The sequence below is a fragment of the Sphaeramia orbicularis genome, chromosome 15, assembly GCF_902148855.1.
Source record: "Sphaeramia orbicularis chromosome 15, fSphaOr1.1, whole genome shotgun sequence".
Taxonomy (NCBI): Eukaryota; Metazoa; Chordata; class Actinopteri; order Kurtiformes; family Apogonidae; genus Sphaeramia; species Sphaeramia orbicularis.
This window is the reverse complement of record NC_043971.1, coordinates 35930990-35948806: the sequence shown is the minus strand read 5'-3', so window position 1 is coordinate 35948806 and position 17817 is coordinate 35930990. Positions and strand designations below refer to the sequence as shown.

The following is a 17817-nucleotide window of genomic DNA, read 5'->3' as shown; positions in this document are numbered from 1 at the left end:
CAATATAAAGTATCTCCTTATTTTGGATAATCCCTTATGGTCCAACTAAAGCAAAAGTGAATTTAAAAGTAAAAATGTGGGTCATTTAGCAACACTAATCTGTCAAATTGTTTCTAAAATATCCCGTCAGAGAGGTTTTGAATACTGTGTTTTGACCCCTCTGAAATGCAGCAGAGCAAAAGTAGGAAGCTGCATGAAATGAAAATACCCAAGTAAAGTACAGATATCTCAAATTTGTGTCTAAGAACAGTACACGATCACTATTTTTAACAGGAACATTTAAGTATAGTGAAGAAAGAAATAGGGAAAGTGAAGGTTTCTGGATCTGAGAAGGGCTCACCAAATGAGTCACTGTTTATCTTAGATACTGATAATCCCTGCTGCTTCTTGAAGGAAGACACATGCCTTATATAAAAAAGTCTTCCTTATACGGGTGCTGTTTTAGAAACGCTTCCTACTAGTGTCATTCTGTGCAGCGTGTGGGTGTAAAGGCCTGACGTGGAGCTGATCGACTGTTCCGAGTGACCCAGAAAGGCCTATCCAGGCCCAGATCTGTCCTAAGCCCACTGATCCGTAGACTGAGCTCGTGAAACTCGTTCTGGATCAAACAATAACAAGAGAAGACACTGGGGCATCTGGGGATATGGGGTGGATACGTGGAAACTGCGCTGGCGGCACGTGCAGGTCATTAAAGGCGTGTTGGAGAGGTGGGTGCCTGAGCCAAAGCATGTCTTCAGAGCCACCTGAGAAGTGAGCGACCCATGTGACCAGTGTTCTGCTTTTGTTCTTTCCTTTATGGAACGGGGACAGTTAGTCTGCGAGGTCAAAGTGGTTTGGCAGAACTCTAAACTCACACACATCCTGTTCACGTGCTCATATCCATACACTCCACATCCTCAATAACATCCTTAATAGATTATTCTGACTTATATCCGTTAAGATTTACAAACAGATGAGCTCAAATAGAGACGGATATTTTGTCTCAGTTTGTTGGAAGTGGATTATCTCGTCTTTCATCCTTCATCTCATCTCTAATCCTGTTCCCACTCATGTCTTTTTTTTTCCCTCTCTTTTTTCCGCCACCGTAGGTATGAAGCAGAGAATGCGTTTTTCTTCAACCTCAACCTCGCCGACTTCAACATCATTGACACTTTGGGGGTCGGAGGATTTGGACGTGTTGAACTGGTACGAGGCACCACAGATGCAGAAACGTGAATGATATAAATACAAAAAAAAAGTCACCTTTAATTGAGAATTATGATTAGCAGAGGTGTCAAACTCCCTTTAGTTCAGGGGCCACATTCAGCCCAATATGATCTGAAGTGGGTCAGACCTGTGAAATAATAATATTATGAAATATAAATAATGTCAACTCCAAACTTTTCTCTATTTTTTAGAGTGAAAAAAAGTAAAATTACATGATTATACAAACACAAAATGTCCTTTATAAAATGTGAATAACATGAACGACCATTAACCTCCTAAGACCCAGGAAATGTCTGCAAAGTACAAGCTTTTTTTGTTTTTTATTAAATAAGTGCCTATATTGGAAACATCATGATGCAACAGTTTTTTCAGATGCAGTTTTTAAAATTTTTATGGAATGTCCTTTGTAGTGGACAGTTTTCTTTTCTTTTTTTTGTAGAAAGTTGTGAAACTCTTGTCCACAAATGCGGACAGAAAACCCATAGCTGGGTCTCAGGAGGTTAACAACCTGAAATATATGCATTACTTACAACTCACCACTTACAGATCACAGTGGATCTACACAGGCACTAAACATTAAGTAACAGGTATAATGTGCAAATTGCACTGACTTTTTTTTAAGACATTTCAGGTTCATATTTGTTCAGGTTATTCACATTTTTGTGAAAGAATAATGTCAACATTTCCATGTAATTTAAAACACCAAAACAATGAGAAAAATTTGGAGTTGTCATTATATATCGCTTTTAATGATAGTATTTTACTGATCTGACCCACTTGTGATTGAATTGGGCTGAATATGGCCCCTGAACTAAAAGGATTGTTAGTATCCTCAGTGTAATTTTTGCATTTTACAAATTCATCCCATGGGCCAGATTGGACTCTTCAGTGGGCCGGTTGTGGCCCACGTTCCACATGTTTGACACCCGTAATGTATAGTCTGACAGATGTTTCAGAGTTATTATAGATTTTACATATTATGTATTTGTTTGGTCCTTTTTTCTCCTTTCTTCCCTTTTTAGTTTTAGAATTTATAAGTGCATTAGCAGTTTTATTTATTTATTTTTTTGACAAGCTTTAGTTTAGTTTAGTTTGGGTGCCATATTTGTTTTTTTCATGTGTTTTGAAAAAAGGCTTTTTATTTTTAGATGCTCTATTTGCAATGAGCCATTAATATTTGATAAAAACAAAAAAAAAATCCAACAAAAAAACAGATTTTTACTGCAATTCTCCTTCATTTTAACTCTGTAACTAAAAACACAGTTCATATTGAGGTAAAAAAAAAACATGGTTTGTCCGTTGCTAGTTTTTACCTGGAATAACCTTTATGACTGTTCTTATTGCAGGTTCAGCTCAAAAGTGATGAGAATAAAACGTTTGCCATGAAGATTCTAAAGAAGCGTCACATTGTCGACACCAGACAGCAGGAGCACATCCGCTCAGAGAAACTTATCATGCAGGAGGCGCACTCCGACTTTATTGTTAGGTATAATATCTTTTTCCTCATCAAAATCTCTACCCTCTAAAGGGGCTTGGACAAATATGAACAAGATCAGTATTTAGCCACATGATCCTGGTTCTACCTCTGTGAACAGACTGCAGGTTCATCACTGTGGAATGAATACAAACCAAAATCAGAGCATATATAGAATGTATACCCATATTTCTGTCTTCTTTTTAACTAAAATAAGTATGGATTACCTCATCCTGTATTCGTCACTGCTTCTATTTCTGATCATTTATAAACAAAACTAAATCTAAATGAGACTATGTGATCGCAGGAAAACCACGTTTAGATGTTCTTTTTCAATGCTGACTGGCATCAGTAAAAATATATTTATCATTTATTCTATTTAACCCATAAGGACCCAGTGTGACATTTGTGTCAGTTCCCAAAGGAATTTTTCTCTATGTTTAACTGTCCTTAAGTGGTTTATCACCATTTATTGTAATATTATCTTATTTATTTTGCATTTTTTCAGTGAAAATCCAGGATTTTCCAACATTTACTAATAATGTAGGTCTTCATAAAAACTCAGTGTAAAGTGGAGGATATTTATATAAAAAATAGAGAAAACTGACGAAAAAGTGGCATTTACAGCAAAGATACCAGTAACTGAACATAAACCCAGTGTGTCCATCCACTGTCACTGATCCAACTCCATGGGTTTTACAGGTGAATCAATTTTGTTGAAGATATCGGCATTTCTACAGTAACTACGGAGCCTCTGAACGTCCAAATGGGTCATATCTGATGACCATGAAAAGATGACAAACTGCATTTTATACCAATTATTTACATGGATTGATAGAATTAGTGGATCAACAGGTATTAAACAGTTTAGATCAGTAGATGCTTTTGGTGGATGGTGGATGTTTGGGTCTTTATGGGTTAACCTTTATTTAACCAGGAAAATTCATTACATGCACATGCCAGGCAAAAAAGGAAGCAGCACAGTGAACCAAGTTACAGTCAGGGTAGTATCCAGACATGAGTCAGACATCATGTGTAATACAAGGCAAGAAGAAAAAGATGAAACGAAAAAGATAGTAGTTTAGTAGTTTAGACAAAACATCTACCAGATGTTTCAGCCTCTGTGTCATTTAAAGCCTCTTTAAAAGACATCAGCTCCTTAAGTTTCAGCTCATTTTGTGTCTGATTCCAAACAGAAGTAGCATTATATCGACTATTTAACCCTATAACACCAAACGTATCATATTTGATACATGAGTTTTGAAGCCCTCTACATGATCAATGTGGGGTTTTTTTCTTAACAAACCTGATGCAATACACAGATAATCCACCAGGGGGGAGGAATTTATTCACCAAAGGCCTTTCCAGTGACACTACAAGATTGTCATTCATGAGGAAGGAGGCAGATCTTTGCCAATTTTGAAAAGGAAATACCAATTTGTTAGACATGTTTGTGTTATATTCTGTTTTTGTTTGTTCAAAAATAATAATATTTGAGCATTGAGACCCGCTGTATCAAATATGATACAAAATTGAAACTCATACATAGAAACTGATATTTGAAAAAAAGGTTTTTCGTTGTTCAGAAGGACCAATAAAGGCTCCAGTTTTAAAGACCTGGAATTTTCTGTCACTGATTTAATGGTTCAAGGCTTTACAGGGTTAAAGACTTTTTTTCTCCAATAAGTCAGAAGGAAATCCTGAAACTGATGACTGTAACTGTCTACACTTTTTCAGCAGATGTACTGTTCTAGATACAATGGAATCAGACCTCAGATAAATTTGTAGTTGAGAGCATGTATGATAGACCATCCAACATGAGCATATAACAAACAATGATGGGCTTTAAAATTCATAATAAACCTCGATAGTAAATAGTCTCTACAGCATATAAGCTTTGAGGGTTTGCATGTATATCATATCCCTTTTGTCCGGCGCAGACATACATTTTGCAGCAACAGATGTAATAAAAAAAAAGATTGATTCTGAAATAAAAAACCCAGTTACAGTTGCATTTTTTTTTGCACCAGTTCTTTAATATCAAGTGTGAAAGAAAGAGAGTCATCAAGTAAAATACCCAGATATCTGTACTAAGATACTAACTGAAGCAGTAACTGAAGGCAACTTCAATGAATTTGACTTTGAAAGCAACATAGATGTGCTTCATATACCTTTTAAAATCATTCTTCACTTCATGTTATTTCAGTGTTTATACCTTTTGGTTAAAGTTAAAACATCTTCGCTGTTTTTCAGACTCTATAGAACATTCAAGGACAGCAAGTACCTCTACATGTTGATGGAGGCTTGTTTAGGAGGAGAGCTGTGGACCATTCTGCGAGACAGGTAATACTTATTCATGCAAGATTTTTACAAGCTGAGGTTGAATTTTAAAGCTGGAACAATTTTACTTTTTCTTTCTTTTTTTTAATCGATAAACTGACTGACAGACAAATAGAATAATTGCTAAGAGTTTTTGCAACTTCTAAAGTGTGAAAATTTGCTCTTTTGTCATTTGTGTAAAAGTCTAAACCCTAAAGGCTTAGAATTTAATGAAAATAAAGCAGAGAAAAACAAAACACTCTTTGTCCAAAATGACCATTCAGTAAATCAATAACTTAATAAACAGTGAAACCGTTTAATAGTACTCAATCTGCTTCAGTTAATGGTAAACAGTAGAAAAGGGGGGGGGGGGAATCAAAAGCCTGGTTAAAAATCCAAATCACAACCTACACCGAGAACATCTTTTCAGAAATAAAGAAGTAATTAGCTGTAACAAGACCAGAGTAAAATCAATTTGAAGCGAAACCGAAAGGGTAAGTCAGGTAAGTGATAGAAAAATAAGCCTGAAATATGTATGTGGGTATTTGAGTCTTGACCTCTGTGCCCAGCCCTCATTGTTATTCCCTACATGGTTTGCAGGTCGTTTAGGTATTAATGAGACTAACACCGGCATTACGTTTCCGATATTGCTCTCAAACTGCAGCCGGCGCTTCTGTGTTTTTACCGAGTCGACTTTTAATTCTGTTATGTCGCCCTCGTGTATCTCCAGGGGTTCATTTGAGGACTCGACCACCAGGTTTTACACAGCCTGTGTGGTGGAGGCTTTCGCTTACCTGCATTCCAAAGGCATCATCTACAGAGACCTCAAACCAGAGAACCTTATACTGGACCACAGGGGCTACGCCAAGTTGGTAAGGCATCTTGAAAAGAAAAAAAAAAAAAAAAAATCAGTACTTTTAAAAGCTTGAAACACTACTAACAAGAGAAATTGCCTATTTCTGTGATGGCATAGTTAAAGATTAAATAAATTGATTAAATACCAGCATTGAAAAAGTACATATAATGCATGAAGTGTGCTATTATTGAGGTTAAATGGGATTCTGTGCTTTTTGGGGTGCTGCCATTCCCCTTCATTTCATTGACGCATCAGTTTACAGCTTTTGGCAGAGAATCAACAAGCTGCTCAGCTCTTTCTATCCAACAAATGGAAAAGGCTACTATTGAAACCATAATAGTATTTTCAGCTAATCACCCTAAATAACAAGAATTTAGGATGATCAGTGGTGATTGAAACAGCATTACAAGACAAAAAAGCGCCGTGATAAATGAAATCCAATGGAAATGGAATTGTAAATTGGAATTTTTTTCAGCGTTATTTGGTTTTTGAGAAAATTGTTCATTATGTTTAAATATACTAAGAGGCATTAGAAACGCAACGATGTGAAATTTTGGTAAATTTTATTGGGAACAACATAAAATCAATTGCAAAAAAGTGGTGCCAGGCACAACAAACCCCACCCCTCGCACGTATTGTAGCTTATTTTGGCATCGATCCAGGTGATGTCATCATGTCTATGTGTGTGCTGATGTCAGTATATCAGCTGCCTTTATATATGTGCCAAGTTTGAAGTAAATTGAAAAAAAATTGATGTTTTTATAGATGTGAAATTTCACCCATTATAAGTAAATGGAAAAAAAAGATTAAAAAAAAAAATCATAAAAAATGTGCACTTTGACCTACTTTTCCCAAAATGTAACCACATCTATTCTGGGTCACTGACGATCTATAAACCCAAATTGGTATGAATTCAACCAATAGTTTTGCTGCTACAGACATGTGAAATTTCATCCATTATAAGTAAAAGGGGAAAAAAAAGATTTTAAAAATTCATTAAAAATGTGAACTTTGACTTACCTTTCCCAAAATGTAATCAGATCTATTCTGGGTCATTGGCAATCTATAAACCCAATTTGGTATGAATTCAACCAATAGTTTTGCTACTATAGTGTTAACAAACAAACAAATCGAATAAAAAAACAATAAATACCATAATGCACTATGGACAAGGTTAGGGACATATTGCAGACGTCAAGAACTCAATTTGCTGCCGATAGTGCCTGTATCCTTCGTGGCATTGAGGTCACCAGATTGTCAATCTGTTTCTGTGGAATTCGCCACCGTCTGCAGCTGTAGAATAGTTGCACGATGCACCCCAAAGTGTGCAGCAACTCTTACACCATTCATTTGGGCGATGAACATTCCCATGGCTTGATCCAGTCTTGGCACTGTGACTTTGGTCAAATCTTCAGTTTTGAGACAAAGCTTTTTATGGACAGTGGAGTAACAGGACATTGCACAAACACTTTTATGACTGACGGTTCTTTTTGTGCGAGTGGGTAATGTATGGGACTAATGGTCATGCCACATGAACACACTGATTAGGGCTTACAATACTACTCACATGTAATCAAGAACTAATTCCTTCTTTGCTACATTTTGTTGTTTTTTGTTATATTTATTTCTAAATATTAAATTTTGTACAAAGGTACTTGTTGCGTTTTTAATGCCACTTAGTATAGAATCTGCAAATGAATGTGTTAATGCTGATGTAATGTGTCCTGTAGATTAAATGTGTGTATTTAGATCACAGTATAAGCATCAAAACCTTTTTTCTTCAGGTGGACTTCGGCTTCGCAAAGAAGATCGGGTTTGGGAAGAAGACGTGGACGTTCTGTGGGACGCCGGAGTATGTAGCACCAGAGATCATTCTGAACAAAGGCCACGACATCTCAGCTGACTACTGGTCACTAGGAATCCTCATGTTTGAGCTCTTAACTGGCAGGTAGGTGCTGACTTGGATGTATTGATGACTAACTGGAGCTACAAAAGCCAGGAATCAGGAAACAGATGCTAGAATTTTAACGTACAAAATGACTGAAAATCAGAAAAATTTAAAATTCAAATTTCCATCCACTGTCAGGGTTTGGTTCTTCATCATGATCATCATTAGGGTCAAAAACTGTTGACAGAGAAGATGATAGATGTAAGAAATATGTCAAAAAACCTGAACTAGTGTGGATCAAAAATGTGGCTTTAGTCTTTTACCCTGTTTATCAAAACCTTTATTTCTGTCCATTTAATATGTCATTTGTTACTTCTTTGTATTAAATCCAAGAACGTCAGAATCTCCTTTTGTTTTACACTTGATAGATAAAACTTTATTAAATGTTTTCATTGCATTTATTTGCATTTACCTTTTACCAAAACACCAATGTTTATACCTCTCCTCAGTAAAAATACGTCATTTTTGATACATCAAGTTTTTTTTTTGTTTTGTTTTGTTTTTTTCATTTTCGAAGCGTTCATTCGTGTCTTTTATGCGCAAATTAAAATACAAAGGTAAACCCCTGGATGGAAACACATAATGACATTTAATTCAACTGGAAAAAATGAGGGATTCTTGACAGTGATTAATTACTACAACTGCTAATCACATGTTTTCATATCCCTTCTTTTAAAAAAAAAAAAAAGTAGACATGTTATGTTATGTTATGTAATGTTATGTTATGTTATGTTATGTTATGTTATGTTATGTTATGGAAGATTTTGTCTAATGATGCTAAAAAATACAGTATTTGATGTTAACACAGACCACAAAACACTGTAATTTAGCTAATATTCTTTGATTATTTTTACCAAGAATGAATAAATAGCTTATTTTGTGGGGTAAAAACCATGTATGTAATCACTGTTAAAGGCTAATATTTTGACCTTTGTTTTGCAGCCCTCCATTCTCCGGCCCTGACCCCATGAAAACCTACAACATCATTCTTAGAGGCATCGACATGATCGAATTTCCAAAGAAAATTACCAAAAACGCTGCCAATCTAATTAAAAAGCTATGCAGGTGAGCACTTGCAACATTTTAGTTCTGTGATTCATGTAAGCCGAGTGAACGCCGAATCCTGATGCTGTTATTTTCTACTGCAGGGATAATCCTTCTGAAAGACTGGGAAACTTGAAAAATGGTGTCAAGGACATCCAAAAGCACAAGTAAGTACACTCATACACTTCAATAATCCACTTATTAATCATTTATTGCTCTTCATTGTGTCACTGAGTAGTAAATAATGATGAACTGATGGAAAATGCTGTTTTATTTTAGATGGTTTGAGGGCTTTAACTGGGAGGGCTTGAAGAAGGGGACGCTGACGCCTCCTATTATCCCTAATGTGAGTCCAAGCGGTGGTTCTTCATGCACTTATCCATAATACAGGTTGATGTTCTGTTGGGTTTATTTCTCCGTTTACCTTTCAGGTCTCATCAGCAGTCGACACAAGTAACTTCGACAGCTTCCCAGAAGACAACGAGGACCCGCCCCCTGACGACAACTCTGGCTGGGATGTTGACTTTTGAAGCCCTCCTCCCACTTAAAAACCCCTAAAGAAACTCTTCTTTTGCTGGCTTGGAGGTCATCTTGAAGACATAGCTGTGTTGTAAAAAAAAAAAACAAAAAAAAAACTGCATTAAAAATGAAAGAGAAGATGTGGAAAAGATAAACGGATGGATGGCAAACCCTCTGGGTCACCGATATGCCTTTATTTCACTGTGGCTCTGGATCAAGCATTTATAATGGGACTGCTGTAGCACTTCTTCAGTGTTGTCTTACACCTGACTCGAAAGGCAAAGGCAAAGAAAGTGCAGGGATATACACACATACACACAATAAAAAAAAAAAAAACCCAAGGCTGATAATGGAGCCAGGTTTTTCCTATCGAACAGGGAAAGCTGTGTAGAGAGAGGATGAATGTTCAGAGTCTATCTATTCTAAGTTTTAGGATTAAGATGAGCGTGAAAACTTTGATGAAAAAAAAAAATGAGATGGAGGCTGATAGCGATGATTTTTTTGGGGTTTCTCAGTATTTGCTGGACTTTTTGCAGTTGCTCCCTGGCATTTTGAACAGAGTCTTTACAACTTTTCACTGAAGGAAAGCAGATCTACACACCGAGGTTGGCGAGTAAAAACCCGATATCAAGTGCTCTCAAGACTAATCTGAATGTCACTGATTTTCTTTCTAATAACACATCCACACGTACAGTACATAACATTAGAAACATGGCATCTGATCTCCACACACATGAACGCAACATGGCTGAAACCCAACACTTAGTACACTTTATATAATGTCAACTTACTTTGAGAAGAAGCACAAACACTGTGCGTTCAGTTGAAACAGACATGACTCTTCAAGTGCCCTGCTTCAAATGTAAGGAATCGCACACCGACACACGGGAAATGTCAACTAGTATTACCATGAAGCAATGTGTCGTTATGCACTTAAGACCATTAACTGAGAAAATGTGCAGTTGCAGCTTGTTTTAGCAGTAGATGAAATCACACTCATATTTTTTGTTCTTTAATATGCTTTGGGGGAAAAAAAAAAATCACACTTGAATGCTTCTGCGCTAATTTTGTTTTCTAATCACCCGAATGCCTCTTCCCTGTCAACCAAACCGGAAGTCCTCTGTTCCATGCCTGTATAGATCTGACATAACTGTGAACATGGTTTCAATGTCTTTGGTGCTGTTATTGATAAATTATATTAGGCAGTGACATGACAGTACTGGTTATTGTTTTGTATAGTGATTCTTTTGTGCTTGGTTTCTTTGTAATGTACTTGACTTCCTTCTTTAGAAAATTGGAGATTTAATGTCAATTTGCTAACTTGACTGATGTTTTATATCACTTGACACCTTATCGCATTGTGCTAAGTGGTATTCTCAAAAGTTTATAAACAGGTTCGACCATGTTTTTCATATTAAGTGCATCCATAATTAATTCACCATCTTTTTCTTTCCTTTAATCACGGTTACTTGTTAAGATTATCTCCGCTTCACATCATTGTCATCCTCATCTTGCACAAATTAAAAAATATTCTTTAAAGATGGCTGGTGATAGAAAACAAAGGATTTTTTTTTTTTTTTTTGTGATTACCTGCAACTTTGATCACTTCTACCATAATCCCTCACCCAGTTCATCACCTCTCATGTCCTAAAAAAAAATAACAGCATAAAATCAGAAAAAAATGTAAGTGCCTTAAATCAATGGCATACAAAATTGACATCACAAGACCTTTTCAATGCTGCATGAACACATATACACCTCAAACACTTATGTGTCCTCTTAGATGGCTGCTTCTCTCTTTTTTTTTATTATATCTAATAAATACATTTATCACTATGGAAAGAGAATTTCTAGTCCTTGGATGGCTGACACAAGTGTATATGAAATTATTTTACTTCTTACCTTTTCGACTTATCTAACAGGAACATGAAAATTACAACAATCGATCATATCTGATATGGCTGCACTGACATGCTTTTCTCTAGATATCTAATGGATGAGATTGTAATAAATCAACCGCAACAGTGAATCACAAGCAAAGAGAAACCATCCATCAATCCTTTTAATCTTAAACTATGGGCATTTAGAGATGGCAGGAATGATTTGCAGTTGTTAACATTTCAACAACATGAAAATAATATTCTTGTTTATCACCGTTGACAGTGTTTAATGGGTACGACAGCGTTAATCATACTGCACCAACATCTGAATTCTAATTTTATTGTCTGGTTTAAATGAAGCTGAACGGCTCGGTTCGTATTTCATTCCAGGAATCCAAACAGATTGACATTAGCATCAAATAAATCATTAGAGAATATCACCATATTGGTGAAGATGTGTGCAGTTTCACTGACAGACCGTGAGTATTTTCCAGTACTGAAGGCAGGTTCTGTTCAACGCAAAGCCTTATGTATAGCATCACTGGTTTTCAGTCAGATATCGACCACTTTCTGCAATGTTACCTGGTATTTGCTTTGTGTTATGTTTTGTTTTTTTTGTTTTTTTTTGCAGTAAATTAATTTTGCTGAGTGCCACGTGTAAAAGTTTTTAAAATTATAGAGTAAAATAATACTTTTGAGTGATGTCTGTCTCTTGGTCATTTTACTCAACTCCTTACTTTCCAACTGTTTCATTCTCTGATTTTGCCACAAGAGGGTGCTGTAGGTAAGACTGACGTTTCAATCCACCAGCCTGATGTAAACTGGTCAATGTTTGCCTCAGATCTAATAATAATGAGTCCTGGAGTGGCATCCACTTAATGGTAAGTGCAGATGATTCAGGTTCTCTGGTCCTGGTGTTATTCGCACAACAGATCTGTTTTGGGGGACAGGGAAATGGCTTCAGCCCTAACAACAGGGTGACACTTCTTCAAGATCAAAGAGGATCAGAGTGCATCAAAGGGGCTCACCTTACCAGCACTGACATTTAGTAAAGTGGAGATAAAAGCTTTACTTCAAAAGATATACAGCAAACGTGCAAAGTGCTTGTCAGGTGTCTACGGCACATCTCCGTGTCTGTCTCACAAACACCACATACCACGCGCACACACGATGCGCGCACACAAACGTACATGACCAGCAGATGACGTACAAGTGTCAAGATCCCTTCACCCAGAGCCAAAGCGCACAGTTCTACCGCGTATTTACGCACCGGAAAGAAACCTCATAATCACAGTTAAATCACATATTTATTTTTTTTCTTTTAGGCTAAACCATCATCAGGAGAATGACTTCTACTCTCCTGAAGGCTACAACTAATTTTCAATATTCTATTTCAGCTGTATATTTACCTCTGCATCACTGCCCTCCATTCATGTGACGCCTAAATAAAGAGAAATATATGACCAAAACTAATGCATTTATGCAGAATTCTATTGTTTGGGTTCAGTTTGGGTTTAGACTTAAGTGTTTTGGTGCTGTGGGGGTGGTGATGGGGCGCATTTCTAACAGTGCAGGAGCTCATAGGGTCAGAGTGAGATCAGAGTTGTCTTTAATCTCGAAGTGCCAGTCAACCCTGAAAGGCCTCGCCACGGAAGTCCATTAATTCGGTAAACTTTTCACACCCCTTAATGGTCTGCATATCCTACACATTGATGTCCGCCACTGGTGTAATCAAGCACACTTTGGAGGATAATTGCCCCCTTTGCTATCACAAGGATCAAATGAAGTAGTTAATCGAGGCAAATAACTTCAATCACTGTCTTCACAGCCAAAGGGCAGCCAGGCTGCTTGAATGTCAAAGAAAATGGAACAACCAATAGTTTCTATTAAGACAGGAAAACGGCGTTTATGAAGAGAAATGAGGGGAAATCTTTAAAGGAAAAATAAATACTGCATATGAGTTTATTATTTGAGCTGTAGAATTAAGGATAGAAAGCATCCATGTATGTTTTAGAGGTCTTCAGTCCTAATCAGTTATTAAAAATGTTCAGACAAATCCAACCAAACCACAGTATCCTAAAATTATAGTTTTTATTTGTCGCAGGATAATACATGTTAATGTCAAAACAAAACAAAACATGCAGAAAATCACATTTCTCCATATAAAACTCTGAATGCCTAAGCCTTTCCCCTGTTCCTGTGGGTTTGGACTTTGGGTGCACTTTATTTACACTCTGCGTCACCAAGTGATGGGAATTCAGTCAGACATCGCAGGTCATTATCATTACACAAACATTGTGAAACTCAGTCCTGTGCAGGGAGAATAGATGGCCATTTCCGTACAGTGGGGCTCTCTTTGAAATTCCACCCTCCGCCTTTGTTGTGCACAGCGAGGGGCGGGAAGACAAACAGGTCCACATGTATAAAGAGATCATCCCAGAGCTGTGCGTCAGGAGACCTCCAAGCATCGTTCCGAAACTTCTCTCTGGAAAGTTTGGATTCAGGACTCAAGGCCGCCTTGGACTTTGTCACACCGTTATTTTTTTTTTTACTGAATCAGAGGGGAAGGGATTTTTTTTCCTTGCTACACCGCAGAGAGCTTCATTTGAGTGGAGAATCATGCAGATGCTGTCAGTGCAGTGCTTCGTGGCTGTCTGTGTCACGCTCTTTGGATACCTTGGGGAAGTTTACGCGGGGACAGTTCTAATGAACTCCAACGCCATCAAAAACTTGTCCGGTACTTCGGCTGGGAAAGGAGCGGACACTGTCAGCCCGAGTCCGCGCACTTCACCATCCGGCATTGGACACAAATCTCCCGTGGACACCTTGCAGGTAATTATTTCTCCCGTGCGTAAATGTCACTCCAGTGCGCCACGACTTGACAATATGCGTAAAGTTGTCTGAGTATTACCTCAGTGCTCCACCTCTGACTCAGCTCTTTTGTCTTTATTAATCCTAAAGCAGTCCAGTGTGTGCATGGATGATGAAGACTGCGGAGGTGATGAATTCTGTAACGACGCCCGCGGCGCCTGTCTGCCCTGCCGGAAGAGCCGGAAGCGCTGCTCACGGGACTCTATGTGCTGTGCTGGAAACCGCTGCAGCAACGGTGAGCAAGAATAGCCCTTCTTAAGCACTAAAACTGCACACTTATCACCTGGATGATTCATTCATGTAGGAAAATTAAAAACCTCCCCTTGAGTCAGTGTATTGATGAATGTGGATGCCTGATGGAGGATGTGAACACTGCATTACCTGCTCTAATCAGCTTATCCCTGCTGTCCTCTGACCTTTCAGGTGTTTGTCAGGCAAATGACATAGATAGCACAGATGCATCCATCATCCCTGGATGGCACAAACACAACAACACCATGGAGCATCACAGCAAGAAGCCTCCCTCTACCCACAACCACCAGCCCAATGCTGTTAAAGGTAACCACACTTTGACGTCCTATTAGAATGAAGTGACTCTAGATGTCTTGTGCTTCGTATAAATGTTCTGACATGGATGTTCTCTTCTCTCTCTCTCTCTCCAGGCCAAGAGGGGGATACTTGTCTGCGATCCACAGACTGCTCTGAGGGTCTGTGCTGTGCCAGACACTTCTGGTCTCGCATCTGTAAGCCGGTGCTGACAGAAGGCCAGGTGTGTACGCGCCACCGCAGGAAAGGCACCCACGGTTTGGAGCTGTTCCAGCGCTGCGACTGTGGTGACGGCCTGGCCTGCAGACCAGAGAAAGGAGAGCGAGACCTCAGTGTCAGCAGGACGGCAGCCCGGAACCTACACACCTGTCAGAGACGCTGACACAAACGCGTGGACGCTCAGAGACACACACACCCTGCAAACCTACAAATCAGTCACAGACACTGCTGACACACAGATACCCAACACCTAAGACATCCTTTCCTGCCAAAGTTGCTGACACAAACACAGCAGCCGGAAGGATAGACATGATTCCTGGGAAAGGTGATACACCCGGAGGGATGCGAAAAGTGTAGGGTGGACTGATCCAGTCCCTCATCAACAACAAACTGGAAGTTAGAAAGTGACTAAGTCTTGGGGAGATCGATTCATGTCATCGAAAATGGCAGTGCAGTTTTGTTTCTCTTTTTATGAAACTTCAAGCCTCGGTTATTGCAGTAAATTACTGTATTGTAAATATTTCCTGGAGGTGGCACTTAATTACTATTTGTCAACACCAGTATTATAAGGACATGGTGCTGCATGGTTACATTCACAATGTAAATGTGTACACAACGTAATGTTATATACTGTGTAAATTACTATATTTTTAATTTACATGTAAAAAATGTAAATACGTATATTTCTTTTATTAAACATACTCAAACATGATCATGGATTTTTCATTATTTCACAGCAGAAGTCTCAGGCTAGAGATTTCAGAAAGGTTTCACTACAGAATTGCTGAATGTAAACCTTGTGTAGTACTTAATGTCTCAGCAGTTTACCAAATATGTACTGAACAATGGGCAATAGTGTGAAATGTTTTTGGAATTCCACAATAACAATCAACCCTTTCTGGAAGGACAGAGGTATTTGAGCAGTTACTCTGTGGTGTTACACTCTTACTCCATTCTTCACGAATCAGTGGTTGAGCCTGAGAGGATGGTTTAAATGTTTTGGCCCAGATATGCAGGTCATGCTCATTATAGACAATTGCCTAAGTATCTGCAGGCAAACACAAATACTTACAACAAACATACAACTTATTACCGGAGCCTCTACATGCCACATCCTGTTCCAGCCTATGGCAGCAGAGGACTGTCCGTGCACAGGGCTGTGTCATCAGATAAATTAAAAGCAGGAGAGGATGCTGCTATATCAAATGATAACTGCAAAGAGCTAATAACAAAGTGTGTGTGTCCTGGCAAGTGTTTGCCACCTAACCCTTTGGTGTTGCTGGCTAGTTTCTAATTATAATTTTCCTGCCTTCATGTTCAGCAGAGCAGATAGCTAGCTCCCCAAACTAAAGCCTCTAATTACTTCATCTTACTCAATCTACACAAGGATTTATTAAATGAGGTGCACTGCAGCACTTTGAATGATGCAATGAAAAAAAAGAAGAAAAAAATCTTCATTTTCAATCTCCTGTTGCACAGCACACCCCATTTCCTGCCTGTTGTGCAATGGATGTGCTCTAATGTGTAGGCTATGAATCCACCCAAATACACCTTGGTGCCTATAATTAGACCTGTTTAGATTAGAAGATGGCAAGGAAATTACTGTACTTTCTGCTTGATTCTCTTGTCACATCAAAAGGAGCACAAAACACTCTTGATATCTGACCGAGTGAGATAACCTCTTCATCTGTTTACATCCACAGACATCAATTTGAAGGTTTTTTTTTTTTTTTTTTAAATAACAAGACAAGTTCAGGTTTACTTTGGCTGTCATTCTGGACCGGTGGTGGAATGTAACTACTTAAGTATAGTACTTGACTACATGTACTATTTACACTTAAATTCTAGACCAGCCAGCCAAAACGTCTTTATACCCATTAGATTTTAATGCATCACTAAAAACAATCCGAGCAAATTCACCATTTATATTCACAGTAATGCATCAAGTAATGATGTATATAGCCAAAGGTGTTTCTATGAAGAATGGAAATTATTTTCACTCCACCCTGCAGTTGCTCTTAGATCCATAATGTGTTTTGGTTTCAGTTTACTGTTTTGGTTTCATGGCCTGCAGCTAAATTGTTTTGGTACAGCCTACTCATGGGTGACTTCAGAGAAAATATTTATATATTTCCATTATAGTGTAGCAACAAGCAGTAAAAAAGTATAGTAATTTAATCCATAAGGACCCAGTGTGACTTTTATGGCTGTTTCCAAATGAATTTTTCTCTATTTAACCTATGTGATTTATCACCATTTATTATCATATTACCCTCTGTATTTTGCATTTTTTCCAGTGAAAATCATCTATTAGATGTTTAATTGAGTGATCATGAAGATGTTCATAAAAGCTTGGGGTAAAGTCAAAGGTTATTGTATCAAAACAGAAAAAAATGAAGAAAATGTGACTTTTTCAGTCAAATTTCTCATTAACTGAACATAAACCCAGTGTTTTCATCCACTGTCATTGATCCAACTCCATGGGTTTTACTGGTGAATCAATGTTGTAGACGATGACAGTGTTTCCACAGTAACTACAGAGCCTCTGAACGTCCAAATAGGTCATATCTGATAACGATGAAAAGATGACAAACTGCATTTTACACCAATTATTTACATGTACTGATAGGATTAGTGGATCAACAGTTTAGATCAGTAGATGGTTTTGGTCAGTGGTGGATGTTTGGGTCTTTAAGGGTTAATCAGATGCATAAACATACCTGCAAACAAATGCTAATGTTTTCTTATGACTGATGTATAAATCCCCAAATGTTTGGCTGATCAAATTTATAAGCAGTTATGTACATGTGAGGTTTACAGCTTGTTCCGGTGTCCCTAAAAGGCAAGATAACAAACACAAACACACAAAAACAGTTAATAAAACACAATTAAAAGTCTTCAGGTTGAAACTGAAGCTAAATGGAAGTATCCTGAA

At 37.9% G+C, this 17817-nt stretch overlaps 2 protein-coding genes across 4 annotated transcripts in view; both read left to right on the top strand.

The window, feature by feature from the left end:
* prkg1b (protein kinase cGMP-dependent 1b) overlaps positions 1–10404 on the top strand; it is a 174395-nt gene extending 163991 nt beyond the window's left edge. For both annotated transcript variants that reach the window (XM_030156607.1, XM_030156606.1), the window contains exons 10-18: positions 1089–1185; positions 2553–2692; positions 4934–5023; positions 5730–5871; positions 7640–7803; positions 8746–8868; positions 8952–9014; positions 9127–9193; positions 9279–10404. In XM_030156607.1, the coding sequence (XP_030012467.1) occupies positions 1089–1185; positions 2553–2692; positions 4934–5023; positions 5730–5871; positions 7640–7803; positions 8746–8868; positions 8952–9014; positions 9127–9193; positions 9279–9377 (985 nt within the window). In that variant the 3' untranslated portion in view covers positions 9378–10404. The remainder of the gene's footprint in view (positions 1–1088; positions 1186–2552; positions 2693–4933; positions 5024–5729; positions 5872–7639; positions 7804–8745; positions 8869–8951; positions 9015–9126; positions 9194–9278) is intronic.
* Positions 10405–13563: 3159 nt separating this feature from the next.
* dkk1b (dickkopf WNT signaling pathway inhibitor 1b) lies at positions 13564–15594 on the top strand. Of its 2 annotated transcripts, none has more exons than XM_030155193.1 (4): positions 13564–14078; positions 14211–14352; positions 14541–14675; positions 14780–15594. In XM_030155193.1, the coding sequence occupies exons 1-4, from the start codon at positions 13665–13667 to the stop codon at positions 15043–15045; spliced, it is 957 nt and encodes a 318-aa protein (XP_030011053.1). In that variant the 5' UTR covers positions 13564–13664; the 3' UTR covers positions 15046–15594. The 2 variants fall into 2 exon arrangements, with proteins under 2 accessions (XP_030011053.1, XP_030011052.1); XM_030155192.1 differs by having other exon boundaries at positions 13568–14078; positions 14208–14352.
* Positions 15595–17817: the final 2223 nt, after the last annotated feature.

Bases quoted from the DNA above. Each gene is read 5' to 3' on its own strand.
- dkk1b (XM_030155192.1), top strand. From the start codon at position 13,665: ATGTATAAAGAGATCATCCCAGAGCTGTGCGTCAGGAGACCTCCAAGC. The intron at 14,353-14,540 runs GTGAGCAAGAAT...CTGACCTTTCAG, and splicing joins TGGAAACCGCTGCAGCAACG to GTGTTTGTCAGGCAAATGAC. The intron at 14,676-14,779 runs GTAACCACACTT...CTCTCTCTCCAG, and splicing joins CCAGCCCAATGCTGTTAAAG to GCCAAGAGGGGGATACTTGT.